This window comes from Ailuropoda melanoleuca, chromosome 12 (genome assembly GCF_002007445.2).
Source record: "Ailuropoda melanoleuca isolate Jingjing chromosome 12, ASM200744v2, whole genome shotgun sequence".
Taxonomy (NCBI): domain Eukaryota; kingdom Metazoa; phylum Chordata; class Mammalia; order Carnivora; family Ursidae; genus Ailuropoda; species Ailuropoda melanoleuca.
The window spans coordinates 80,096,978-80,124,235 of NC_048229.1; the positions used below are offsets into that span (position 1 = coordinate 80,096,978).

Below are 27,258 nucleotides of genomic sequence, written 5' to 3' on the forward strand. Positions count from 1 at the left end.
TACTTCAGGGGGAAAAAAGGAAGAAGAAAACGTGCACGTGCTTACGTGTCTCACGGCATGCTGGGCACGAGGGTCAGGTTGGGAGACAACACGACGGGGGGTTTGTGGTGTTGCATTCCCACCAGAGGGGAATGTCTGTGATGCCCCAGGAATAAAAACGCCATTGTCAGTCACTGTAACACAGCTGTAAGATGGGTGAACGCGGGGGATGCGACGCTAAGTGAAAGAAGCCACGACAGCACGAGCACTACGTGGTTCCACTATGCTTTATTCTAGCGCAGTCAGCATCGCGGAGACAGACGCGGCCACAGTGGCCGCCGAGGGCTGGGGGTGGGTGTGGGCAGGGAGCGCACACGGGGGACAGCCTCCAGTTCCACGAGATGAAGAGAGCTCGGGCCGGGTGGGGGGACAGCTGCACACCCTTCTGAACGCAGTAAACACCACGGACCACCCACTTGAAAATGGGTAAGATGGTGTGTGTTTCACCACCATTAAAAAACAAAAACCAGAACCCCACCGTGAGAAACCGTTACACACCGTCCAGAATGACCAGAACTAAACGGCACTGGGTGCTGCACGGCCACGTTGGAAAAGCCCTCGGCCGTGAAGCTGGGGGGGAGGGGGCGCTCGAGCCAGGGAACCAGGGAATCAGGGAACGCAGGCGGCCCCTGGGGCCGCGACAGGCCAGGAAGCCATAGTTCTCTGCGAGCTTCCAGAGGGAGTCAGCCCTGCCGACACCTTCAAACGGGGCTTCTGGCCTCCAGAGCCGGGAAGCAGCACATTCCCATTGTGTTAGCCGTCCCCCTGGTTTGTGGTCACCTGTCACAGCAGATGCTGTGGACGCTGAGACGCCCAGGAGTCCGGAGGCGGGGAAGATGCAGGTGGGTCCCAGTCCCTTGAGAAGCACGCGGTGGCCATGCGTGTGGAGAAACAGAGGCCGCCTGAGACAAGGAAGCGCGGACAACAGGGGCCGGGCGGGTGGCCTGGGTCAGTGGTCGGCGGGGGCTTGCTCGGGCACCGCCGTGGGCCCCGAGATACCTCGTGTCCCACATTTCCATTCCCTACCCTACGGAGGCTTCTTTGAAGTGGTTTCTTTTCCCTGCAACTGAGAAGCGCAGCAACTGAAACAATGATCTCTTTCTCTCTTCAGTTTCAGAGGCAACATCTTCTCAGATGCCTTCCTCCACAGCCCGGAAGGATGAACGGACCTTCCGGTTCATCAGGGGTTGAAGAGGACGGTAGTTGTCCACCATCGAACGCTCTTCTTCACCAAGTGCAGAAAACAGGAGTGAGCGAAAGGCAGCCAGCTGCAATGGAGAGCAACCAGAGCGGGCTGGGTGCAGGTACGGCGTGAACCAGCACCCAGATAGCCCTCCTGCCATGTGCACTTGTGCTCTGCACCCCACTCCCGCCCCAACACACTGAATCAGGGATGGCCGCGCAAGGCCAGCACGAGGTGGCGGAGGGGACGCCCAAGTGAGGTCGGAAGAGGCACCTCCAGCATCCTTCCCCGGAGAAGCCAGCCGCCATGTTGGGAGGACGCCCAAGTGGCCCCTGCAAGAGGAGCCGAGGCCCCCGGCCAACAGCCAGCAGCAGCTTGCCGGCCACGGGAGTGAGCCGCTTTGGCGACAAGCCTCCAGCCGGGCTCAAGCTCTCAGAGCCCCACAGGACATCCGACTGCAAGGCCACGCGCGATCCCAAGCCAGAACCACCCCATATCCTGACCCTCGGCAGCTCTGGGGCATAATGACGGAGATTGTCTACTTAAGCCACTCACTTTGGGAGTCACTACGGCAACCGTCAACGAACGCCTGTAACGTAGACGCCAAGCGAACACATATGACAGGAAGTAACACTGGATTTGCTTCTCGTTGAGGGAGCTGGAAGTCCATTTTTATCACGTCATTTGTTGTCAGAACAGACCGAGGAGCCACGCGGGGATCGCTCCCATGTTCGGTGACCCGTGGAGCGGGGTTGTGTCTACAGAGTGGCTACGTGCGCAGCGAGCTGGCGGCCCCCCCAGAGTTGTGGGCGGCATGAGGGGCACAGGCTCCTGGGCGCAGCAAGCCCACCCGGTACACACCTGCCCTGCGCCTGCTGTTGGCGCACTCAGGACGGCAGCTTCTCTCCCGCTCCCATCCTGCGAGGGGGCGCACGCACCCCCTCCCCAGTTCCCCTGCTCAGGGGAAGGGGCTTCTGCTCTGCACTGCTGAGTAATACTCGGCCTGTCTTTTTTTTTTTTTTTTTTTTTNGATTTTATTTATTTATTTGACAGAGATAGAGACAGTCAGCGAGAGAGGGAACACAAGCAGGGGGAGTGGGAGAGGAAGAAGCAGGCTCATAGCAGAGGAGCCTGATGTGGGGCTCGAACCCATAACGCCGGGATCACGCCCTGAGACGAAGGCAGACGCTTAACCGCTGTGCCACCCAGGCGCCCCAATACTCGGCCTGTCTTAACGAGCTTGTGTTCCTATCCCCGCCTGACGGCAGCGTGTGGAGACCGTCCTTGATGTCCCTCATCACTGCACCTGCAACTGCCCACCTCCCACCTGCCTCGGCTGCCATACCAGGCACGCACGGGTGCTCCCTATGTGTGTGCTGGGTGGCAGAGGGGTCCTCGTCACCAGGGGCCGTTTTTCGGCCAGGGTCATCCTCCTTGTGTCTCTAAGAGTTCTGGTTTGGGAGAAGAGTGGATGGTTCTGTCCTCCAAAGCAAACAGCGTTACTCCCTGACTTTTGTACAGGAGGATTCACAGAATCGCGAGGCCGGAGCCTCTGAAAGAGAACGCGTGGCCGGCGGGGACAGGGGCCGTGGCGGTGTGTGGGCTGTGTGTCCGTCACCCCCGGACTCGGAAGGCCCGGCACAGATAGGCCGTCTCCGCATTCTCGACATTTCCAGAGAAAAAGATACTCTAAGATTTTAAAATGTAAGCAAATATCTACTTGCTTTAGGGGGGAAAAGACTATTTAGAACAGGAAGAAGAAGGAAGCAAGAACCCCTGAAAAATCCTGGGACAGCCGGCATTAACTTTGTGGTGCAAGTCTGTGTGCGGAATTAGGGCTTGCTCTGTGAGCACTCGCTCACCTCCTCCCTGCCCTGTGGACCTCAGCCCCTGGGACGTGCTGCGGCCAGCGGGATGGGAGTGTGTGCGGTCTGCTGGTGTTTGCATTTCTGTCATGCGCCGTGGAAACCAGCTCTGGGTAGCCACTGGTCCAAGGAGCACGAGACACCCTGGGCCCGACCCAAACCCCAACCACCCTGCCATCCACAGCCAACCCACAGACCCAAAGCAGGAAAAACAGTGCTTGTTGGGAGCCATTGAGTTTTGGGGTAGTTTGTTGAACAGCATGGCTATAGCAATAGCTGACTGAGGTAATCCTTCTGGAATTTTCAGTGCGTATAACTTAGTGCAGTCTGTGAGAGAAACCTCAGCAATCTCAGTTGTTTACTGTTCTATCATCCAGAGGATTGGAACAAACTCTAGACTCTCTTCTCCTTCAGGGGTCCTACTTCCTTGATGGCTTTGCAGAATTCATGGACGGCACTCCTTTCTCGGTTAATCTGCTCACCTGCAAATACCTGCCGAAGTCCCATTCTGGGGACCCACATCCCAGTTCTTCTTGCAAAGTGACTTTAGCCCAACGCACACGACAGAGACGAGCCCTGACCTTGTTCATGTGTCATCAGGGAGACTTGCCGTGTCTGAACTCGAAGCCTCTGGAGATCAGATGGAGCTGGAGGGTAAGGGTTCTCCGAGGGTTCTCCGAGCTCCCGCGCACTTGCTCCCAGCGTCCTGGTGGCCCTGAGCGGGACGTGAGGTTTCAGTCCCGTCCCCCGCCCCCATTCAAGGCGCAGCTCACCTGGCTCTGAGCTATTTCAATGGGCTGCTTCTGGATGACCCAGGTGACCGACTCGCTGAGCGGAGGCGTGGTGAGGGAGCCTGCGTAGGTCCAGTAGTCCCGGCAGGCGGGCAGGAGACGGGCGGGCTGGAAGGGGCCCACGGCGGAGCGCGCACCCTGGGAGAGCAAGAGCACAGGCGTCAGGTCTCAGGCGGGGGGGGGCAGGAAGGGGATGGTGCCCCATCTCTAGCCCAGCGGCGAGGCCTTCACGGGGTAAAGACCGCGAGGCCGCGGTTGTCACATTTGAAGCAGTGACCGTCCTGTGCAGAGCAGGGCTCCCCACCAGATGCTTACACGGTTCCTTTCTAAGTCATTCACTGTTGTATACCTTCGCTGTGAAAACACGACATTTTTGGAAACGGTGGTAAAAGAACACACATAACACAAAATTGACCATCCTAACCATTTCTGAGCGCACAGTTCTGTGGCTCTAAGTACGTTGACGTGTGTGACCACAGGCACCGTCTGTCTCCAGGACGTTCCCATCTCCCCAAGCAAACTCTGTCCCCGTCAGGCCCCAAAAAAAAAAAAAAAAAAAAAAAACCCACCCCCCACCCCGTCCTGGGCCCGCCCTCCCATCTCCTTCCCGTCTCTGTGGGTCTGACTCTTCTGGGGGCCTCGTGTGAGTGGAACCTCAGGGTGTTGGTCACTCCGCACAGTGCCCTGTGCGGTCCGTCCATGCTGTGGCAGGTGTCGAAATAGCCTTCCTAACGTTCTACTGCATGGATGGACCGAGTCTGGCTTCTCCATTCGTCCCAAAGCAGACGCTTGGGTTGCTTTCTCCTCTTGGCTGTTGTGGGCGATGCTCTTGGGAACATGACGCACCCATGTCTCTTCAAGACCTTGCTTTCCGTTACTCGGGGGACATACCCAGAAGTGCGCATACTGGTCCCACGGTAACTCTGTTTAAGTCTTTGAGGAACCACCGGACTTTTTCCATAGTGGCTGCCCCCGAAAATACTACACTTTGTGGACAGCTGGTGTTCTTTGAAGCAGGCTGCCCTGACCTTAATGCCAGGATTCTCCTTCTCTGGACACTGTCCTCGAACACCGAGCCCCAAGTTCCCTTGCTGCAGCCAAGGGGGGCTCGTGTCCGCGGTCAGAATCCGCACGTACTGACTTTCCAGGCTTCGTCAAAGGATCGGGGAAAGCTGCCTCTGTGCGTTCCAGGGGGCACAGATGGGGCACACCTTCTTTCACTCGCCCACAGCTACGTGCTGTGCCCGACTCTATGGTGGGCACGGGGATGGGGCAGGAGCAGAGAGGACAAACTACCCACGTTCCCGGCACTCCTCTTCCCGGAGAAAAGCAGACCACACACAAAATAAGTGAGTAGCTCCCCCCATGTTAAGCATGATGGAAGACGTTTAAGTAGGGCAGTGGGATCAGAAACACTGGGAGGTAGGAGCTGGCGTGTTCAGAGGGGCTGTTCTCAAGGCTTCACAGAGAAGGAGATGTTTGAGCAAAGACTTGGAGGAGGTGAAGGAAGAGGCCTGCAGGTTTCTGGGGAAAGAATGTTCCTTCCAAGAAGTGGGCAGAGCCGGTGCAAAGGCCCTGAGGCAGGGTGTGGCCTGAAGGGCTTGAGGAATAACACAGAGGCCACCTGGCTGGAAGGAATGAGTGAGAAACCAAAGCAGTAAAGAGGTGGGGGGCAGGAGCCTACAGAAGGGGACACCCCTGCCTCTGCCCAGGACTAGGGGACCCCTGAAGAAATCCACCAGCAGGGGCAGGAGGCCTGGGGCTGCGATTGGGATGCCACTCAGTACAGTGTGGGGTAAGGGAAGGGGTGCAGACAAAGGCCCTCCAGCAGACTTTTGCTCAGGGGCGGAAGGACCTCTTGGGGTCCCTCGGGCTGGCAGGCCCAGGACAGTGGCCCCTACTGCTCTGCAAAGCCAGACTAGCCATCGCAGAGGTACTGGAGCCGCAGACGGGGCCCGGGGGGCACTGTGGGAGGGTGTCCAGGCACGGAGCTGACACGCTCGTCCCCGGGGAAGGAGGCCTCCCTGCTCACCCGGACCCTGCACCCCTCCCTTCAGACGCAGGAGCTCGGGGCCCTGGCGGCCCCGCTGTTCCCTAACTGCCGACCCCCCAGTTAGACACGCAGCCCTTAGGCAAGCTGCCGGATGCAAGGAACGGAGCCGCTTCACAGAGCCGGTGGCCACCACGGCCCTCCGTGCCAGGGGGCCTTGTGGGACTCATCGTTTCATTAACGTCTTAGAAACGGCAGTTCGGAAATGCATTCCCATAGCAGGGACCCACACATCCAAAGCTCCTGGTGCTCTGGTTCTCAGGACATTCACGGATGGACACCAGCAGCCATCCCACAGTCAGCTGTAGGACACCCAGCACCTCGGTAAAGAACCCCCGTCACGCCCCCAACCTCCACTCCCCCACCCCACCCCGCCCCCGGTCTGCTTTCTGTCTCCATGGATTTGCCGTCCTGGACATTTCCTACACAGAATCACATGCTCTGTGGCCTTTGGGACCAGAGTGTCACTCAGTGTCACGCCTTCAAGGTTCCTCCGTGGGGTGGCGTGGCGGAACCCCAGTCACGCCGTGGTCTCCAGTGATTTCTTTTTTTTTTTTTTTAAAGATTTTATTTATTTATTCGACAGAGATAGAGACAGCCAGCGAGAGAGGGAACACAAGCAGGGGGAGTGGGAGAGGAAGAAGCAGGCTCATGGCGGAGGAGCCTGATGTGGGGCTCGATCCCAGAACGCCGGGATCACGCCCTGAGCCGAAGGCAGACGCTTAACCGCTGTGCCACCCAGGCGCCCCTCCAGTGATTTCTTGAAGGAAGCAGATCACACGTGCACTTGGGACAAAATGCAATAAGTGCCGCGGGGGGGGGGGGCGCTGTGACAAATCCACGCACCCCTCCACCTCAGACTGCAGCCCCACAGGTGCTTCCGAGGCCGTTAGCACAAGGTTTCAGGTCCACGTGCAAGAGGTGTTCCTCCTTGATTTGGGAGGAACGTAGGCTGCGTGGAAGCGATTTTCCCGAAGCCACGTAGTTAGCAGCAGAGCCCAGACACTGCGGGAGGTCTGTTCCACCCCAAGGCTGGCTGTCCCTCCTTCCCACGCGCCCACCACCGCTTTCCCGCCATTAAAATGTTGGGAGGATCCACGACTACGCATTTGTCAAAACTACAGGACAGTAGGCCGTGGAGATGGCGTCTAACTGTGCCAACGTAAAGAATGGCTCCAGACGTTGGGGGCACCCAGCATGGGGCGCAAAGAGGGGCCACTGAATCTAACTGGGTCACCCCCCCGACCCGTGAGGCACAGACGCCCACCCTGCAGGCTGGACCTTTGGTCTCCTACGCTCTCACTCTTATTTCTCAGGTCAGGAAGCCGAGGCCGAGCGGGAGCATCGGGCCCAGGAGCGAGGCCCAGGCAGCCACCTCTGTCACCCTCGCTGACACCCCTTCTCCCGTGTGGCTTTCCCAGACGGCCCTGGGGTGACCAGACGCGCTCCAGGGCTTCCGTGGAAGGAAAACAGACCCAGAGTCAACAGCCCCTCATGGCCAGGTCCTTCCCTTCCCACCAAGAGGTGGAGGCCATGCCGTGTGGGAGGTGGACGCACGGGGAAACATGCTTGGTTTACTCTGGCCGCAGACCAGCGAGGAAGAGGATGCTCCCAGCACCTTGACCTTGTGAAGTTCCTGAGCTGGAGGACGGGGCAGCGGGGGGTGATATGGTCTCGGTGCCCCTGGGGCCGGCCCCGAGGTCAACATCAAGGGGAACACACCGCACACATCAAACAGACCCCGTGAAGCCGCTGAGGAAGGGCTGGCCCCCGCTTCCACCTGGAGCCGCTCTGGCCATTGTTGCGACAGGTCCGGGCCCATCCGTCCCCGTCCAGGGACCACCGGGACTCCTTGTGTCCCGGAATTCTTTTGTTTGGTACTGAACAAATAAACTGCAATTCTTTGGAATTTCCATGTGTCCACCAAAGTCCTTTCTCAGCCACTGCTGGAGAAAAGCTACGTTTTTGTCCCCGTCTTCTTGAGCTGAGCTCAGGGCAGCAAGGTGCACAAGGGGAGCTGAGCTACGACGCCCGCGCTGAGGGCAGGTGGGCGGACTGGCACCGCTTTCTCCCTTCCCCCGGCCTCCCTGTTCTCCCGGGACGGGGTGACCCTGAGATCCCGCACCAGGAGAGCGGCAGGTGGCATGCCTGTGGACACTCCTAAATGACAGGTATTTATGGCAGTTGGTTTTAAAAACAAACATTATCCCTGGTAGGTGTCATTGCCTGGGACAAGTCTGAAGATTATTTCAAGGCTGATCAGTTTAAGGGAAAATACTATGTAACGAATAGTACCAATGACAGGTGCACATGGCAAAAACCTTAAGATGCTGCCTGAGCGGCTGAATTTTGGGAATTCAGATGGAGTCCAGCACCCCCACTCTACTGAGAAGGGAGGGGTCCACGGGGAACAGGGACCCACGGACATCAGAGAGTGAGCTCGCTGGCGACACGCTGGAATCAGCCCCAAAGAGCCCCAGCCCTGGAACGGGACTCAGAGCCCCTCAGCCATACCCTTCCACCCAACTGACTTCCTGTCCTTGCAAACGAGTCGTTAATCTAAGCAGACGAGCTTCTCTGGCTGTGCTGGTTTCAGCCACGTAGCCGCTTACCTTATGCTTTATTTCCGGCAAGACTTCCACCAGCTTCTGCAGTGCCTCGTGATGGGCCCCCAGCTGCATGGCACAGACGGGAAAGGCTGGTGTGAGACGGCAGCAGGCGGGAGGGCAAGCCCACCCCACACTCCGCGGACCGTGGTTCACCCGCCCTGCCGGGAGAGCCGTGCCCGGGCAAGACTACCTTTAAAAACACGCCTATCACGGCCATGCCGTTCTCCCCCGTGAGGGCTTCTTTGTAACTTCGGTATTTCACCGAATTCCAGTGAACTAAATGCAGCTGAAAGAGAGGAGAAAGGAATTACGTTGGTCACGATGCGGCAAGACATACTGCACGGCTCCTCCTTCCCCGGCCAGACCCAGCAGCCATTGCTAGGTTTACCGCAGCCCTGCTTGGGGCTCCCACAGAAAGTAAGGGCCTGGCACTTCCAGCGGGAGGAAAGGAGGCTCGGCTTCACGGTGTGAAGGAGGAGTTGGTGGGGGGATGGCGTGCTCTCTCTCAGAAACTTGAGCGAGGTTGCCAGGTCAGCCATGGGATGGTCAGTTACATTTGAATTTCAGATAGACAACACACAATTTTTAATGTGAGTATGCCGTCCAAACTGCATTTCCCCCTACGTCTGTCTTTCTCCTTTGAACCTCATCTATGTCCCTATTTCGCGTCCCTCTTTGGGTTTTCCCGCCCCAAACTCGGCATCAGGATTGGCCAGCTGACAAGGAATTAAGTAAGGGGCCAGGTGGCAGGGCCTGGCTTGGGTTCCGTGGGATGGGGGCTCATGGTCCTGCCAAGGCTGAGCTTGGCCCAGACCCAAGAAGGGGCCTGGCTGTCCACACATAGGTCCTTCTACAGGATGACTTGTGCTAGAGGCCTTTTTGAATAGCGACCCAAGCCCCAAATCCACACCGGCAGTCCAGAACGCCCTCCAGCCTGTTGTGGTCAACAAGCCCTCCCTGTGCAGCTGCTGGGTTGCAGGGCTGGGGGGCCTCTGCCAAGGGTGCGGGGTCCACATGTGCTCCAGGTGGCACCTCACTCCCAACGAACCCCAGCGCTCCCAGCCACGGGCTCTGGGGCCAGCGAGGGTGGCCTGGCCTCTCCCAGCCCATGCACGACTCCCCTGGAATCCCCCACCCGCTGTCCCAGCGCAGTCGCCAAGAAATCAAGACACTGGGCCCAAGGCCCCAACAACTGCACCCCACCTTTGAACCGGATTTGCCTTCCAAACCCCCACAGGAAACAGACGCTCCTGTATGGGCCGGAGGCATGGCCAGAATGGGCCCAGCTGCCCCTGCTCGGCTGACTTGGGGAGACGCCGGCGGGCCTGAGCTCCCGTCTTGCAGCCTCTTCTGTTAAAGCATCCACTCGAGAGAAACCACGTGCAGACACACAGTTACCAAGACAGAAGGGACACTGCTGAGTGGGAAAGAGCATATCACAAGCCCCACTCCTTCGTCTTTGGGTTCGTTGTAAAGATTGCGTACTTACAACGATGGATGTAACTTCTGTTTATAAACCGTCCCCAGACGCCAGCTCTGGGTGCAAGATTACAGCTTTCATGTTTCAGTTTGACCGGATCCTAGTTCTATTGTGACGGTAGCGTTACTTCCATAACAATAGAAAAGTTAAAACAGAAGTAGGGCGTGACTTGAATGCATCAGGAGGTCAGGGGGTCGGTGGGTGGACAGAGGGACGGCTGGGTGGACAGAGGCGTGGTAAAGCGAATATGGCAAACTGTTAACATCGGATCTGGGGTGGCAGCCTCGCGGGGTCTCACTGAAGGGCTCTTCCAGGTTTTTATTTGTATCTTGGGAAAATTTCATGACAAAATACCGGGGGAAGTGTGTAGGGCACCACTTACGGCCCCGGCACAGCTGCAAAAGCAGCTACTCACACCTGTCCCGGCCGCTTTTCTCTGCAGATTCCCACTCTGGAATGACGCAAACGTCTCGTCATTTCGAGAAGACCATCTCTGTTGTGAGGATTTTAGGATCTCCGTAGAAGGCCCCAGGTGCCTGAAGGACAGGAAGCTTCTAGTCCGTCGTCGACCAGCAGCAGGCACGTGGCGGAGCCAGCGGCTCTTGAATGCCAGCTGCTGACCTTGGCGAGCCACTGAGGTTCTTAGTGGTCTTAGGACAGCTTTGTGAGTGAATGGGTAGGGCGATCCCCTGCTCCGGTTTGAGCCCGGGAGTCCGGTGTCCCGGGAACACGCCCCTTCCCGGCACCAGGCTGGCGGGTCACCCTCCACGCGAGCCCGGGGTGTGGAAAGCGGCCGCACAGCTGCTGCTAGGATGGTGTCTACCAACCTCTGCCGGGTACACGCGGTCGTCCACTGTGTGCTCGGAGCCCCGCTCGTTCACTGCTCCCCAGTGGAAGTGGCACTGCTTTAGTCTGTAGTGGTTTTCCAAGGGGCCACCGCTGATCCCTGGAAAATGAAACCAGCGGAGCACATGCGTTAGCTCGTCTAGTTGTTGGACTGGGTTTTGCTGTGACGGCGTCTGTCTACACAGAGGCCACACAGTTTCCTCTTGAGAGACTGACGTCCCGCTGAAAGGACAAACGGAAAGGTGGGTCCCATGAGAGGTGGGACTTATCTGTCTGTCCACCTCTGTCCCTGAGGCCGGCTGGCGGGAGCGCATGTAGAGGTCAGCGCTGCCACCAGGTGGCGGCAGGGACCGCATCCCCTTTGGTGCAGCAGGACTGCAGAGAGAACCGTGGTTGAGATGCATGCCAGTCCTAGAGGGTTTCCAGACTTTCCTTTAATTTAAAAAAAATGATGTCTTTTGAATGAAAAAGTGGCAGCTTAAATTCTACCACCAAAGAATTCCATAAACTAATGTGTCATGAGCGAGATGTTCACGTAAAGGAGTCTGGGAAACAGCCCGCTACCTTCTCCATCAGCACCGACCGGCATGCAGCCCCTGCCCCGCGTGGTCTCACTCTATGACCAGGTTTTACTGGTCGACTCTTTTCTTTTCTTTTCTTTTCTTTTCTTTTCTTTTCTTTTCTTAAGATTTTATTTTTATTTATTTGACAGAGAGAGAGAGAGAGACAGCCAGCGAGAGAGGGAACACAAGCAAGGGGAGCGGGAGAGGAAGAAGCAGGCCCACAGCAGAAGAGCCTGATGTGGGGCTCGATCCCACAATGCCAGGATCACGCCCTGAGCTGAAGGCAGAGGCCCAACCGCTGTGCCACCCAGGCGCCCCATGGTCGACTCTTTTCTAAGTCACCCTGGGTACCCGGCATGGCCTCCCCGAGAGCTGTTAGCAGACGGGAGTGTCCATCAGGGGGCCTGGCTCTGAACAGTGGCACTAAGGGCACCGTCCCAAGTCCAGGGCGAGGGCTGAGAATCCCGTGCGCCAGGCTGGCCTAGCTCCGACTGCACTTTGCTAACAGATTTCCGTCAGTACTGCTACGGGTAGAATGGTCACTGTGGTGCATCTTGCTTTTAACTGAAGGGAGCACACGGCTGCTGGGCTGGGGGGGGCAGGTCAGGAGGCCCCCTGCAGATCCCAGGGGTGGTCAAGCCCACGTCAGCTCCTCTGTGTGACCGATGCTATGGACAACGTCAGAGGCCATTGGCTGGTGGCGTTTTCTGTTCTGCTTTCACCGTAAAAAGTATAAGGGGCAGAAAGAGCTGAGCGGTGAAGTCGAAAACAGGCTCAGTTGACGGTTCTGCCCTCGACCAGCTCGCAGAGCTCCTCACAGTCTTCCTTCACTAGAAAATGAGGGCTGTGGGTCTAGAACCTTGTTGGGTTCTCGTCTGGTTGTACCGTTCTAAGGTTTTATGAGGTAATCTACTGCCCCTGAGCACACACACGTGAATTATATTTTAATTTTTAAAAACACACAGAGAGAAGTGTATAAAAACAGCCTAAGTCCCAAAGCCTCAATCTACCAGTGGCCACAGCTTGGAGGCGTGAAGGAGTCGCTCTGCAGATGGGAAAGCCTCCCAGCGGTTAGAATTACAAGGCTTACTGGAGATTTTCTGAGGCTCGAATGACAAAGGGGGATGGTTTTTTCCCTGGAGGAGAGGTGACATGTGAACCCACTGGCCCTTGTAGTTTTGTGTTGCCTTGTAACTTCCCAGGTGAGGGTGGGCAGGCTGCTGGTAATCCCAGCAGTGGGAGCTGGGATTTGAGCCCAGACCTAACACCAAAACCCACGCCTTTCCCACTTTATCCTTCCAAGCAGAAAACACAATCTCAGGAAATCACAGGACCATGAACCCGGGCAGTGGAAATCTTTGTGCTTCCTCCCTCCTGGCACCTTCTACCCGCCGTGCAAAGCGGCTTCGTAGCGCCGGCCAACCGGAGACCTCGTGCCACCAAAACGCACCCATTCATGACCGAGAGGCAAGGCTGAGGGGTGAGTGTGCCCCTGGTCTGAGCAGCTTTCCTGTGTAGGCACAGACATAAGGTCTCCAAAAGAACGATACCAACTGTATGAGGCATAAATCCACCCCTAGCTGGATGTCTGCCAGAACCCCGCCAAAAATGCCCTTGTAGAGAATCTCCCGCCCTGCCAACAGCGGAGGCAGGGAGGGGAAACCAGGGGACGGGAGGGGCTTGTGGGCGCGCCCACCACTCCTTCCTTTGCAGGTGAAGAGCGGCAAGGTCAGGAGACTTGTCCAAGGTCACCCTCTGCACAGGACTGGAGCCCACGGACCCGGCCCCATGCTCTCCCCAACATGAAGCTGTCCCCAGAGTTCTCTGCTGATGCAGCCTCCCGCCAGCCGGACTCCTGCCCGTTGGCTTCCACAGGAGGACGAGCATGGAAGGCCATCCTTTGGAACCCTGGGGCTCTGGACCACCTCAGAAAAGAATGTTCCCGTTCAGCTTCCAAGACATGTGTCTCTTTCAGTGTGACATCTGGTCCTCTGTAAAGGAAGGACGTGATCGGTGGGGGCGGAGGGAGCTCCTAACACCCCCCCATCCTCACCCCAGAAGGTTGCAGCACCCCCCTCCCCCCAGCCTTATCTTACGCAAACACAGAAACACAGACAAGGAGATAAGCAAAACTTGAGTTTTCTAGGAGTGTAAATCAGGAGGAAGGAGACTGGTTTACAGCCTGGGCTGGGCTGGGATGGGCTGGAATGGTGACCTGGGGCAGGTAGGTGGAGACACACGGAATCTGGCCATTTGGCCGATCCAGGCGTGGTGTCCCTTTCAGCCTTTGAGCTCCGCACAGGAAGATGGAAAGGGCAGAAAGCAGAGCTTTACATTCAGGAACGCCCTTGGTCACCCGGTCACCCGGTGACACCATCCCAGGCCTGCTTGGAGGTCCAGCCCCTCGGCTGGTGGGGCGAGGTTCCTGTCAAACTCGGCAGCCTTTCCTGCCGGGAAAGTTAGGAACTCAACTTAAGGCTGCAGCCCCGGATCAAATAACCTCAAGGTGACTTTTCATAATGACAGTGCAGTGTCAGGGTATCTCTCTTTAATAGAACAATTCAAAAGGGCAAGCCTGATTCAGGAGAAGGGGGCCTTCCCCTGGCCAGGCCCCAACCCCCAGACCTGGGTGCCAGGAGGGTGGGTGTCTCTCACCCAGCAGTCTCCCTGAGCAGGTGCGTGGAGGGCGGCCAGACCCGGCAAACACCCGGCAAACACCCCGAGGAAGCGGACTCCACGCCGAAATCCGCTGTCCCCAGTTACTGTGGTGTCTGCTTGCACGAGTTGCTGGTGATAGCCGTCTATTTGTAAGCTCAGTGCTTTCAGCAAGAGAAGCAGGCTTTTGGCAGGGCACGGTTGTTTTAAGGCTTAAAATACATACGAGAAGTTTGAGATGCTCTGATTAGTTAAGACTGCTAATAACACAACATCGTCAAGTACCAGCCTGTCCTTGGTGAACCCTGGGACCTCACTACCGTCCCGCAGCTGTGACGTGCGGGGACAAGGGCTTGCGTGTGTTACCCGCACTAGCAAGGTCTCTGTCGTCCTCCCAGCAGGCGGGAGCCACAGCTGGCGGCCAGCACGCGGTCAGGGCTGGAGCCGCCCCCAGCACCCCCGTTCTCTGGTAGTTTCGCTCTAAGATCATCACATACTGGCTTCAGTTTTCAAGCCAGACCGACTTGGACTCACTGATCTCATGTCGCTCCGCTTTGCATGGCTGTCCTTACGTCTCTGCGCCTCTCCTGGGCGCGCGCGGCCCCCCGGACCCAGAAGGGGATCCGCTAGCAACTAGCTTTCTGTTACTGTTCCTGGCAATATCGTGCTTCCTAAAATGATCGCCGTCATTGCCGTCAAAGCAGAGCTCTGCAGAGACCTGAAGCTGCCGTGATGACTGCCTGGGTAGGACCCACACACACAGACACCGAGGGCATCTGCAGAGTGTCCGTGAGAGGGGGCGCGGCCGGCCACCGCAGCGTCAAAGAAGAAAAGTCATTCATGCACTCAGCGAATATTCAGCGAGCTCCTACAATGTGCCACACCGTCTACCGAGCATCAAGATGGAGAGGGAATGGGACTGAGGCATCCTGCCCTCTTGGAGCTTGGGCTCAGAGGGACAGGCGGCCGGCGCACAGGTGGTGAGCGTGAGCAGTCATGGCGGGCGCGGTGGGGTGCTCCGCGGGACCCACACTAAGCGATAGGAAGTGGCGAGGGCTGGAGGGAGAGAGAGCAGGCCACCGTGATGGACAGCACGAACGGAAGGTCATGCAGGGCACACGGGCAGGTGCCCGCCGTGGCCCAGTAGGGGAGCTCCTGTCGACAGACGGAATGTTCCAGTCTTCGAAAGCGGATGGGTCACGCAAGGTGCATCAACTGTGTGATTGCCCAGCTGCCCTGGCCCGACCCCGGAGTCTGCTCCATGTGTGGACGGGGAGCCCTCCTCTGGGCTGCGTCTGCCACCATGGATCAGAACCTGGACACAGCTGGGGTATCGTGGAGGCCAAAGAAGTTCGTCGCCTGGGCTTTTCCACTCGCAAGGCCCCACCGTGTCTGTGGCGGGCTCTACTGAGTGCGTTCCGCGAGTCCATTCAGCATCTCCTTCAGAAGGTCCTGATGTTCATCCTCCCAAGGCCTCGCCGTGGCGCCTCGCCAGTCTCTCCTCTTCCTCCCCACAGGTCTCTGCTCCCCACCTGTCCCTGCCGTAGACAGTCTCCCGTTGTGCTCTACACGCTGTGGTTAGTAGACCGTCCTTCAGGCGCCGCTCCCGAGGGCCCAGCAGGGTCAGGCAGGGGGCCAGCCAGACGAGTGGGGCTGGGGAGGGTAGGGACGGGAGGCGGGCTGGCGTTCACCAGCCTTGTGTCCGTTACCTTTCACTTTACCTCTTCGTGTGAGTCCGGACTTGAGATCTGCTGGCGAGCAGGGAGTGCGTTTCGGGACCTAACGCGTCCCCCACGCACAGAATGTTTACTGAGACTTCGCCGAGAAAGCGGCATGAGCCAGCGTTGCCACAGCTTGTGTCTGCACGGGACCCCCTTCCTGGAGTGCCCTCCTCCCCTCCGTTCATGCCTCCCTGCAGGCACCTGGCCCAATGCCGCCGCAGGTGGAGGGTCTCCTGGGACGTGGGTCCTAAGTGGGATGACACCGGGGACGGAGAGGTGGCAAAGCATTTCTGCTGCCGTGTCCATGAGCGGTCTCCAGCCCCATCTCCAGCCTGCCTTTCCAGGAGGGAGCCCGTACATTGTTACCGCCAGCTCCGTCTGGGCTCCAGCGGCTCGAGTCAGCTTGTCTGGTGGGCACCTTCAGGTCCCCTGCTGATGGAAGTGACGTCGGCAGACCTTTACGGTCACGCGGGTCTGCAGGTCTGTCTCCGCTGCAGGAGCAAACATCTTCGGAGCTCACGCGGTGTGCGCTGGGCGCTGATCGTGATGTTGAAGGCTCATGGACTTCTGCTTTGGGGAACCGGGGCCAGGTGGGCTCTCTTGGCACTGGGGGTGGTGACGAACTGTCACTTAGGGAATAAAAGGCTGTCACTGGCCCCACTTTACGAGTGACTTAAAATCCACTTGATATGGGAAGGAGCACAAGTGCCCGAGGCTTTAATGCCTGAACCCTCATTTGCCCATTACTGTCCCTGCGAGGGAGTGACACTCTGGGGGTTGCCCACAGGTCAGGAGGGGGCCTTTCTCCCTCAGTCCGTTGAGTGGGGGTCACGCAAACACGTGGAGTCCTGGGTGGTCAGAGAACTTGGAGACTCAGCCTGGGGGCACCTGCTTCTCGGCCCTCTCCACGCTCCCTCTAGTGGACACCGTCGGAAGAGCACACGGCCGGAGCCTCCCTGTGATCCTTTTAGGTCCAATGAAGGCAGATGCTATCTTCCCAGCGTCCTTTCAGCTCACAGTGTGAACTCGTCCCAGGACCCTCTTTAAGCCTCCCGAGCCGGTCAGACCTTCCCTTACAGAGGAGGAGACTGAGGGTCAGAGTTTAGGTGACTCGCTAGAGCTCATGACACGCCTCACACCCTTCTCTCCCTCCCCCTCCCTTCCTGTCCTTCTTCCTCTCCCCTACCTCTCCTTCCCTCCTTCTCCCTCCCTCCCCCTTCCCTCCTTCTCTCTCCCCTCCCACCCCCTTCTCTCCCTCTCCTTCCCTCCCCTTCCCTCCCTCTCCCTCCCTCTCTCCTCTTCCCTTCCTCTCCCTCCCTCCCCCTACCTCCCTCCCTCTCTCTCCCCTTCCCTTCCTCCCTCCCTCTCTCCCCCTTTCCTCTCCGTACTCCTCCCTCCCTCCCTCTCTTTCTCTGCCCCAGAGTGGGACCCTCACCCTGCCCTGCACCTGCACCTTCAGGAGTAACTGGCCTCGGTGCAGAGGTGCTGTGCAGGGCCCTGGCCTCCACGGGAGCTGGGTCCAGCATCTAGGACAGAGGTGTTTTGCCTTCTGCGGTCTGCCCCCTGCACTCCCCTACACCAGTGGACGGGGTGGGGACAGGGACAGGGCACCTCAGCTCCCTGGCGTCAGGCTCTACACCTGCAAGGCTGCAGATCTCCAGCTCCTTTTCTGTGGACAGCCGTGAGCCGGGCACAGTGCTTGGAAACAGCCCTCGGCTGAATATTGGATAAGGGTGTCCCCTGTCAGTGAGTGGGCATATTTTCTGTGTCTTGGGGTAATTGCGAGGATCGAATGAGATAAAACCCGTACCCCACTCAGCACGCGGATTTGCCAACCACGTCCAGCAGCAGGAGTGACGATCCCTCCTCGCCGCAGGGCGAGTCCGGGTCCCAGAACAGCCCTCTCCTCTAGGGGACCTCCCTGCGGCCTCTGAGCACCGAGGTGCCGTTTGGCGGAACAGGTGGGCGCTGTCACCCCTTACGGGAGGATCGCCCTGTGGGGCTGGGGCAAGGGGGCTTCGCATGTGAGGCGGCGTGTGCATGGGGAAGGGCGTCTGATGGTGGGGGCTGCCTTTCCCGGTTTCCTCCCTCCCTCCGTCCCCTGCCCCCCCGCCCACCGCGCCAGCCCCCTCTTCCCTGGCCTTCAGCGCCAGTCTCTCGCATTCCTTGGAATGCCCCGCTGTCTCCACCTCTGTTATTCATCATAGCTGGCTGGCTGGCGCTAATCTCTAAGCTCTTGTATCCCTCACCCGCTGGAAACACTGCTGGAACCTTCCACGCGGACGGAAAATGTCTTGGGCTCCTGGTTGTGTTTCACTCTGAGTTTCTGGCAGTCACCTTCTGGAGTAACCCGACCTGAGCCACCCCAGCCTCTGCATCATACTTCTCCACGACTACCTTCCCACTCACTTCCTTTCCTATTCACGAGGTGCTTCCTTGCCGTCTGCCCAGGGGTGTTCTGGGGTTATGGGCGTGTGTCCTTATTCCCAGTTCTTACTGCAAATGGGCTTGAGTCAGGCAGCTGCTTTTTAAATTTCATTTGCTCCTGGCAGTCCCCAATTTCCAGTGGAGGTGAGCGAAGACAGAAGACGTAGAAATGGGGCCAGGGGGAGAGGCTGGGAATAGGGCTGGGGTTGGGGGCATGGGGCCCGTGAAGTCGAGTAGGAGAGAGGCAGAGAGGAAACTGGGTTTTTGGGAGAATGACAAGTAAAGTAAAACCAGATTGGCCTGTGTGGACGCGAGCCACAGGGGGAATTATCTAGTAATTTATATGGCCAGGGAGAGACACCCAGATAATTCTTTCAGTCTGTGGCCGGGCGGGTGGGCGGGGGGTGGGTCCCTTTGAACCAGTTTGAGAAGGTGGTGGAGAAGCCAAACACTGGAGGTCAGGACCAGGTCAACACACAGGCCTGGCTGCATCAGGGTGCAGAAGTCTTGAACCCTGAAAGCCACCCGAGTCCGGGGTGGGCCGCAGTCAGCTCGAGGTCAACAGCAAGCACGTCAGGCCCAGGGGCGAGAGCGTGGAGTGTGCCTCCCAGCCCCGACCACCCTCAGGTCTGGGCACAGCACCTGGCTCCAGGGCGGGCTCGTCCTCACACGCTGTGATGGGCTCCAGCAGCCATGCTGGGCTCTGAGGACCAGCTCCGGGGCGGAGCCGTGACGGTGGGGGCAGAGGCGCCGTCTCTTTGAGCCGCTCACTTGGGATGAGAACCGGAGCCACAGGCGCCATCTTTGTTCCCCTTGGGGATCCCCGGCCTGGGATGACTCCCCCAGGGGAAAGCAGAGCCCACAGGGAGGATTCAGATCCCTCCCAGCTTCCGTTTCGTTCCTTCCATTCCTCCAGGGGTCCTTCCGCCACCTGCCCCCGCCACAGCCTGGACGTCTCAGGATCGGAGCCAGTATGTTTCCCTCCTCTTCGCTTCAGCCAGCCTGAGTTGAGTTTCTGCCACATGCCAGCCAAGAAGAAGTCTTGCCCAGTACAGAGGACGCCTCACTTGGGATCAGTGTGCCATGGGAGCTTGAAGCCCACTCAGTGGGAGTATTTACACCAGGGAAAGTAGCAAATGCTACAAATGGTTTCCTGTCGCTCCCCGAAGTCCTGGAAGGCCAGTCGCCAAACATTTACCAGCCTTCATCAAGCGAGTCTTGGAAGGGCCAGGCCCACGTGGGAGGATGGACCTGGCGTCCTCAATCACCGAGCTGGGACTGCCCGCCTCTGGGGCTCCGGCGTGGAGTCCCTCCACCCTGGGCCTCGCAAACCGCTGCTGCATTGAATTTGGGTAGAAAGCACAAGGACAAGGCTGCCGATCGGCTTTGTGTGTATCCCTTCTGTTTCTTCTCTCCCAACTCAGCCACGTTTTTTGGCCTTCTGGATTAGGGCTCTTGGAAACAGGGACAGAATCATTCATCAAACTGACCTAAGCAAAAAAGAGAGATTTATTGGTCCAGAGGCTGGTTTGGCCTCAGGCACAGCTGCGTTTAGAAGCTCCAACAATGGCATCAGGCCGCAGTTTTTCTCCACCTCTTGGCTTTGCTCTTCCCTGAAGACCAGGGGCCCCGGCTTGCAGCTGAGCGAGGCACAACGCAGGCAGGAAGGGATTCTCTTCCGACATCTCCCAGGAGAATCCTGGCGCTCAGTGATCTGACGCAAGGCCCACCCCTGGACCGACCCCCGAAGCAGAGAGGGCCGCTTAGACTGGCCGTGCCCAACTCTGTGAGCAATGCTCTGGCTGAGAATTCAAGAGGTTGACATTCTTAACCAAAAGGAGGCTTTGATTTGTGGTTCTAGGAATAATTATGATCTGTAATTGCCTCGTTTGCCAGCCTCAAATCTGACTCCGATCTCCCATAGGACACAGGAACATCAGGAGTCCAAGACACACATGCTGTAAGACGCCCTTATGACATCACAGCAACATCTTCACCCTCGAAGACCCACAGATGTGTCCCCGCTCCACCTGTCAGGACAGCCGGGCGTGGGCTTCTTGCTGCTGGCAAATGGATGGGTGTCCTAGGCTGACCCCACTGGCCACTGGCCCTCCCACTGGGGTGCACTCACTGGACATGGGCTTGGCTAGGACCCTGAGCAGGCTGCTGGCCCTCTGGGGACCTGACCATAAGCCCAGAATGTTCTCCCCATGTGCTAACACTTTACTCCCTTTACACAGGGTCAGCGCCTAGGGCTTCACGCCTCATCTCTGCGGATGATGGGTGTAGATTTTTTCCACAGAGGTTCACGCTCCTAAAATTCCCCTCTTCCGAGGGCAGAGAATCCCGTCGTGAGGGCTCTGTGACCTCTGGCCCTGAATCTCTCTGAGCCTCATTTTTCTTAATCTGTGAAATGGGAGCTGACACCCGTCTCACACAGTTGCAGCAAGGAGCGCTCAAGTGTGTGCGAGCAAGCATAGACAAGGAGAAGGGGCCAGCGAAGGGCGGATGTGGTGACAGGACGTGGACTTTGCACTCGCAGGAACGAGTCGAACCTCGGCATCATCATGGGTCCCCGGGGACCACCACTTCCCGGAGTGTTCTGGCTCCAATGCTCCTGGTCTTGGTCACCGTGAGGGTGTCGGTCAGCATGCCGGCGGCTCCCCTGACCGAGGACGGGTGGCTGCTGCGCTTTCCCCGCGGAGCGTGAATGATTCTGTCGAATGTCCCTTAACCTTATACGTACGGAAGTCCGACGTAACCTTCGCAGCTTTTCCTATTTTACAACTTAAAGGAAAATAAATCCGTTCTATAGATGTCAGTAAGACCCATAGTGACACGTAACAATCGTGCAGGAAGAGCATGGGCTCTTAGTAACTCATCCCCAACCATATCTGTTTTTCTCAAAATTATTCATATATTCCCATAACTGTTCACCCAGCAATTAAAAGTTCAGGAGCTATTATTATTCTTTTTTCTTTTTTTTGACAGAGTGTGGTGGGGGAGGGGCAGAGGGAGAGGGAGAATCCCCAGGAGACGCTCGATCCCACAACCCTGAGATCATGACCTGAGCTGCAATCAAGAGCTGGACGCTCAACCGACGGAGCCGCCCAGGCGCCCCAGAAGCTATGATTCTTTATTCGAGCTTTGAAAGATGCTGCATAAAATTTTAAAAAATGATACAAAACGTAAAACCTGAAAATCCAATTTTAGTTTGCTCCTTGGGAACCTGAACTTGGAACAGCCCGACAGCAACAGAAGGCAAGCTGGCACGCTGAGGAGATAGGTGTGTGCGTCCCTGCCCCGGGCCGGCTCCCATGCGTTCCTGGATCTGGGCGTGCAGCTCGCCCTCCTCTCCGTCAGCCCGTCTCATCCTTCCAGGAAGTTCCTCTGTAAGATGTCGGCCAGAGTTGGCCTTGTGGTCCCTGGCGCTCAGCGAGCCCGGTGTGAGAAGCGTCGCTGAGGGTCACTGTGTGCAGCTCTGGGCACACACACAGCTGCCCAGGAAGGCGGGCTCCTCCCTACCCTCCTGTCCATCAGAGGGGGGCCCTGGTGGCTCGGCCTCCGCTCTCCATCCAGCCCCTCCCCCGGGAAGGCTGGCACGCGGCCTGCACGTGGCTCAGGGTGCCCGGAGTGGGCGCTGTACCGGCTCAGGTGTCTCCCAGGCTGGGCGACACAGAATCTCGAGGACACTTTGATGGGAGTCCCAGCACAGGGCTCGTGAGGAAGCCAGGACGCAGGCCGGGGCGGACCCTCCCCCGATGGTGGACTCAGGTCAACCGCCTGGGGGCATGTGTTCGGAGACTCCACGTCTGCCTCCATGACGGGCACGAGCGGGCCTGAAGGCGAGTTCCCGCTCCACTGTGCTGTTGACCACGCAGGACGCAGCCAGAGCGGGTGACCGCAGCCCATCTTGGAGCTGGTCCGTGCGGCGCTGTGCGAGGCCGAGTGCTTCCCTGGGCTGCTCCCGCTTCCTCCCCCCGACAGCCTTTGAGGTGGGCGCCCTGTTCTCCAGCCGTGACAGAGTCTGGTAACTGGGCTTGCCGAAGGGGACGGGACGGGGGTCCCCAGGTTCGAAGACTCCCTGGGAAGACTCCCAAGCCTCCGCACACAGCCATACGCGCAGCTGAGATTATCACAGTGATGACAGAGCGAATCTGCAAAGGGAAATGGCGCACACGGCACCGTCCGGAGGATGCCAGCCGCTCGCCTGCAGAGCTCTCTTCATGCAGTCACACAGGACACGCGGAGTCCCCCCCAGCAATGACCCGTGACGACACGCGTGAGGTGATGTCCCCCGGGGATGCCCAGAAGACACTCGGTGCCTAAGGTTTTCGTCGGGGGCTGGTTACAGAGACACCGTTTGCCGTTGTGGCCGGCGATCCCCTCTCCCAGAAGGAAGACAGACACTCGGCATAAACAGGGGTCACGGGATACCGGCAGGTGCCGAAGGTCACCAGAGGGGAACCAGCAGCAGCCGGGATGTAAAGGCCTTCCCAGACCCAATGGAGCCTCTGTCCCAAACCCGGCGAGCGTCCCGGTGAGCCTCTGAGGGCAGGGTCCACACAAAGCCCTTGGCAGGGTGCTGAGACCCCCCGGGGACACCCTCACGGCTTCCCCGCCCGCCCGCCCCAGCTGTCCCCCACCATCAGGGCAGCCCGCCTCCTGCTCGGTCCCTGCTGCACCCTGATCTCCTCCCGCCTTTCCCCTCCCAGCAGCTGGGTGTCCATGGGGCAAGGGCCAGCAAGGGTACCAGGCTCTGGATGCCCTGCCCCGTCGTCGGCACAATTTCCTTCTTCCTCGGCCTTCAGGCCCCACGTCCACCTCCTCTCCCCTCACCGGCTCTGCTCTTCTCTGTGACGCGCCATATATGTATGTCTCTACGAGCCTCTTGTTTCTTGCTGACCAGACCCTGGAATGTCCAGTGAACCAGTGAAGTGTGAATATCGGTGGCGGGCGTTACAGTCCTGAAGATGAGGACCACCTCCCGGCCCTGCAACACCGAGACACCTCTATTCCTTGCCCCCTAAACACCACGTGTAAGCAAAGCCCTGGGCCCCTGCCCTGCCCAGCGCAGCCCCGCTCTCGGGCTGTGACAGGGGAAGAGAAAGGTCCCTGCTCCCCACCACCCCGCCAGCCTGGGCTCACCTGACCCCTCAGCCGAGTCGTCGAATTCCACCTGGAAGAAGTAGCCGGTGTTCCAGACGTGCAGGCAGCTGGCCGCGTAGCAGACCCTGAGAGGCTTCAGCTGCGGGTCGTAGACGCTGTCCCTCCAGCGGATGTTGATGGGGGACTGCCGGGTGCCCCCCGGAGCCGAAGCCGGGCCCTTGCAGGGGGGGTGCACTGGGGCGGAGAGAAGGAAGAGGAGGCCGTCGCTGAGGTGTGCGAGTTACCAGGGCCTCGGGGAGGCAGCGACCCTCGCAGACGAGCCCCCAGAGGAGACAGCCCTCTGGACACTGGCCGCACACGGACCCAGAAGGCACCAGGTTGCCCGGCAGGTCTGCCCACGCGGACGGGACCCTCGCTCCAGCCGCCAACACGGACTCTTGGCGCCGCACTGATGTGGTTTGATCCGTGGTCATTGTCACGGTGTGGTCACAGGAAGTCCGTGGCCAGCACCAGGCAGAGACGCAGCTGCCTGTCCTGCGGGCCACCCTCAGTGCCTGGAGCGATGTCTCATGATGGTTTGCTGGCGTATCCCGCGCTCCCCGGCCTCCTTCTCCCCGTGGATGAACGGACGACAGCACCTCGGGACCAGCGTAGTTGCCGCACTTTAGTCCCAGCTTCCTCCCGCTCTAATTCCGTGTTGTACCGCAGCCCGGGTCCTCCGTGGCCGGTTCTCTCCCCGAAGCAGGCGGGCGTGGCCCAGGGCCGCACGTGGAGCTCCCAGCGGCTGGATGTCGCAGAGGCGGCCTTCGTCTCGCGGAGACTGACAGAGGCGCCCGGAGAGGAGGACGGCGGGCTTTTAGGTTCCGTGTGCGGAGCTGCGCGGAGGGGCCGCCTGGAGCGCCGTCCCTGCCCCCAAGTAAAAGGGCGTTGCTCACGCTGCGAGCGCAGCGCGGCGGGCTGCTGCACCTGAGGCGGCTCGCTGTGCTCCTGCAGGCCACGCTGCCGGCAGAGTCGTCTCGCCCTAAGCAGCGCCGGTCCGACGGGAAGTAACCCGAGTAGGACATCACCCTCTTCTGACCCCTCGACCAGCAGGTATGGCGCTCCTTCCGTGGGCCGAGCACCCGCCCGCAGGCAGGGAAGGACGCGGCCGCTGGGACCGATGCGCAGCCTCCTGGAGGACGCAGGACCCGCAGGCCCTCATGTGTGGCGTCAGTGGTTGCAGCCTAAAGCTCCCGTGGGGGCCAGGTGTCATGGCTGGCGTGGATGCCGCCAGTCAGGCTCAGGGAGGGGCACACGCCGTCTGGAGCAGGGCTGGAGAGCGCCCCCCTCGAATGATTCCGGAACCTTCTGCAGCGCTGTGAGTTCTCTCGCTTTCAAGCCACCTTTGATTTTCAGCCATACAGAAGGCCCCCGCTTTCCCGCAGCATCGCCGTCTGCAGTTTCGGTGACCCACCGACGGTCCCCTGCGAGGTCGGGTCGTTGTCGGCTCCCTGAGAGCCTAACGCCAGGCTCAGTGCCTCCGTCATTCACCCCACTTCCTCTCGCCACGTGGGCATTTTATCATCTCACGCCCTCGCCAGAAGGTGGGTAAGGTATTTTGAGAGAGGCCACGGTTCCCTGACGCGACTACAGGTCTATGTTACGGTTGTTCTGTTTTGTTGTAAGTTGTGTTGTTTAGCTTGTCCTGTGCCTCGCTTGTAAATTAAACTTGCTGTAGGTGTGCGTGTAGGAGAGAATGGTCTGTATAAGTTCGACGCCCTGTGTGCTTTCCTGCCTGCACCTGCTGGGGGTCCCGGAGCAGATCCCCCGTGGGGAAAGGCGGACCACTATTTTAGGAACAAACTTTCTTTTTCCCCCAAGGGGAATGTGCTGCCAAAGACCAACGCTAGACTGGAGGCATAATGTCTCAGGCAGCTCCAGGCTCCCCGGTTTGCAGAATATATTCTGTGCACTGTGGAACTCTGAAGCAACCACTGAGCCCTCGGTTCCCCGGAAAGTAGCCGGGAGACCAGGGCGTGCGTGGATTTTGGTGTTCGGCACAAAGATCACGCGGTCCTACACACGTGTATGAGGATGTGTGAGAATGTGGTTGGTAATAGTTAAAAACCGGGTACCACCTAACGCCCCCCAACAGGGTAATGGTTAAATACAAGGACATCCACATGATGGCCCAAGGTGACAATAGCATCAATTTGCATGTGGCAAGCGTCTGCAAGGTGCCAGACGCTGTTCTGAGCCTCTCCATTCCTGACCTGATTTCAAGAGAAGTACTGTGATTACCCACCTCTGACAAGCGATGTGACTGGGGCTCAGAGAGGTTGAGACACTTGCCAGGGGACACACAGCCTGGATTCCAGTCTAGGTGGTCTGATGCTCTTCACGTTCGTACCAAGTATAAAAGGGGGGCTAAGTGCTGAGGGGCAATTGTGAAGATGTCTCCAGCGGAGACTAGAGAAAGCCAAGGTACAGACCAACATGTGCAGTGGGGTCACTTCTTATTTTTTTGAGAAGTCTTGTGAATGTGTAGACACCTTCTCTGAGCATGGAGGAATGTGCCAGAAGGCCGAGCTCTCAACTAGACATGGTAGTGGCCTCTGGGAATCGGGGTTGGAGGGGACATAGGTAGGACAGCCTTTCTGTAGGGTTTGAAATTGACAGGTGGTTCTAGGGTGGGCAGAACGTTTTGCATTTCTAGCCAGCTCCCAGGGCCGATGCTGCTGCCAGTCCGGGACCCACTCTGAGTAAGAGTCCGTCATGTTCACTGAGAGTTTGGGGTGTGGCAGGCCTTCCACACCTGTCGTCCGTCTTTATGCAGCCCTGTGCAGCGTGTAGTCCTCCCCTTTTCCAGGTGTGGAGACTGGGGCTCTGTGACGCCGCTAGCCCCGCTTTCCTCTCTGACAAGAGTCACTTGTCCCAAGTGCCCACACTCAGGAGTCACTGGCTCTGAAGACCAGGCTCTTCCAACTGGCCAACCCTGCGGAGTGCAGGTATTTCAGAAATGAAAATCAGAAGTGACCTTCAGAAGTGACCTTACAGCCAGCCTTTTGGTTTTGTTTTGTTTTTCCTTTTTGGACAGAGGGAAAATCTGAGACCCAGAAAGAGAGAGGCAGGAGTCCAAGGTCACAGGGCGTTAAGGACGGGTGATTCCAGGGTGCGGCGGACTGGGGGCAGTCTTTGGACAGAGCTGGTTTCGTGACCTGTTTATGGCAGGTTTGCTGAACACGTTCTTGGCCAGGGGGTTTTGGAGCGGGGCCGGGTGTTCCTAACAACAGCTCATCTTGGGGAGGACTTGCTACCTGTCTTCTCTGAGGATCTCACCCTCCTGATGGCCCCATGGAGCTGAGGTTGAGGGAATTGCCAAGGTCACCCGCAGGACAAGAAACAGGGTGGAAACCTGACCCCGAGCAGTGTGGTCTTACTGCTTCCCATTTTAGAAGATGCTACAGAATTAGCCAAATGTCAGACCACATCTGGGGAAATTCGAGGATCTACTTACAAGCGTCGTTCCGATTTCTCTGTGCGCAGGGACCCTGCGAGTACCATCGCTCCAGCCTTTGTGGACTACTGCGGAGGGCCCCCCACATCTGCTTGACCAAGATGGAGAAACCAGAGGACTTCCGGAGGCTCCTGCCCAACAACGGGGGCCGTAGCATCCCGGGTCTGTTCCCCTTGGACTCCAGTAAACAGAGGGTGATTTTCCTACTGTCTGCTCTCACTCTGATCAGGATGAATATGGGATGGGGTTGGCCAACCTCCTTTTGTAGAAACTCATCCAACCCCCTGATCTGGTTGGTTAAATTTCAACCCACGCCTGCCCCAGCATCCTGGGTGATGTTCAGTGTGGCTGAGGGGTGGGTGGTCCGGGACAAATGGCCTTTGCCGTGGCCAGCCCCCGGGCTCACTGAGCTTTGATCTGGTAA

At 58.4% G+C, this 27,258-nt stretch overlaps 1 protein-coding gene across 5 annotated transcripts; it reads right to left on the reverse strand.

The window, feature by feature from the left end:
- On the reverse strand, positions 1-27,064 carry CA5A (carbonic anhydrase 5A). 5 transcript variants are annotated; one of them, XM_019803562.2, is made up of 8 exons: positions 26,835-27,064; positions 23,378-23,572; positions 10,845-10,963; positions 8,728-8,823; positions 8,541-8,603; positions 3,861-4,016; positions 1,778-1,880; positions 1-1,307 (listed from the first exon to the last, which is right to left on the reverse strand). In XM_019803562.2, the coding sequence occupies exons 1-8, from the start codon at positions 26,989-26,991 to the stop codon at positions 1,267-1,269; spliced, it is 930 nt and encodes a 309-aa protein (XP_019659121.1). In that variant the 5' UTR covers positions 26,992-27,064; the 3' UTR covers positions 1-1,266. The 5 variants fall into 5 exon arrangements, with proteins under 5 accessions (XP_019659121.1, XP_011227875.1, XP_019659135.1 ...); XM_011229573.3 differs by lacking the exon at positions 1,778-1,880 and having other exon boundaries at positions 3-1,307; XM_019803576.2 differs by lacking the exons at positions 1-1,307; positions 1,778-1,880; positions 3,861-4,016 and adding an exon at positions 6,724-7,871.
- Between the last annotated feature and the right edge of the window lie 194 nt (positions 27,065-27,258).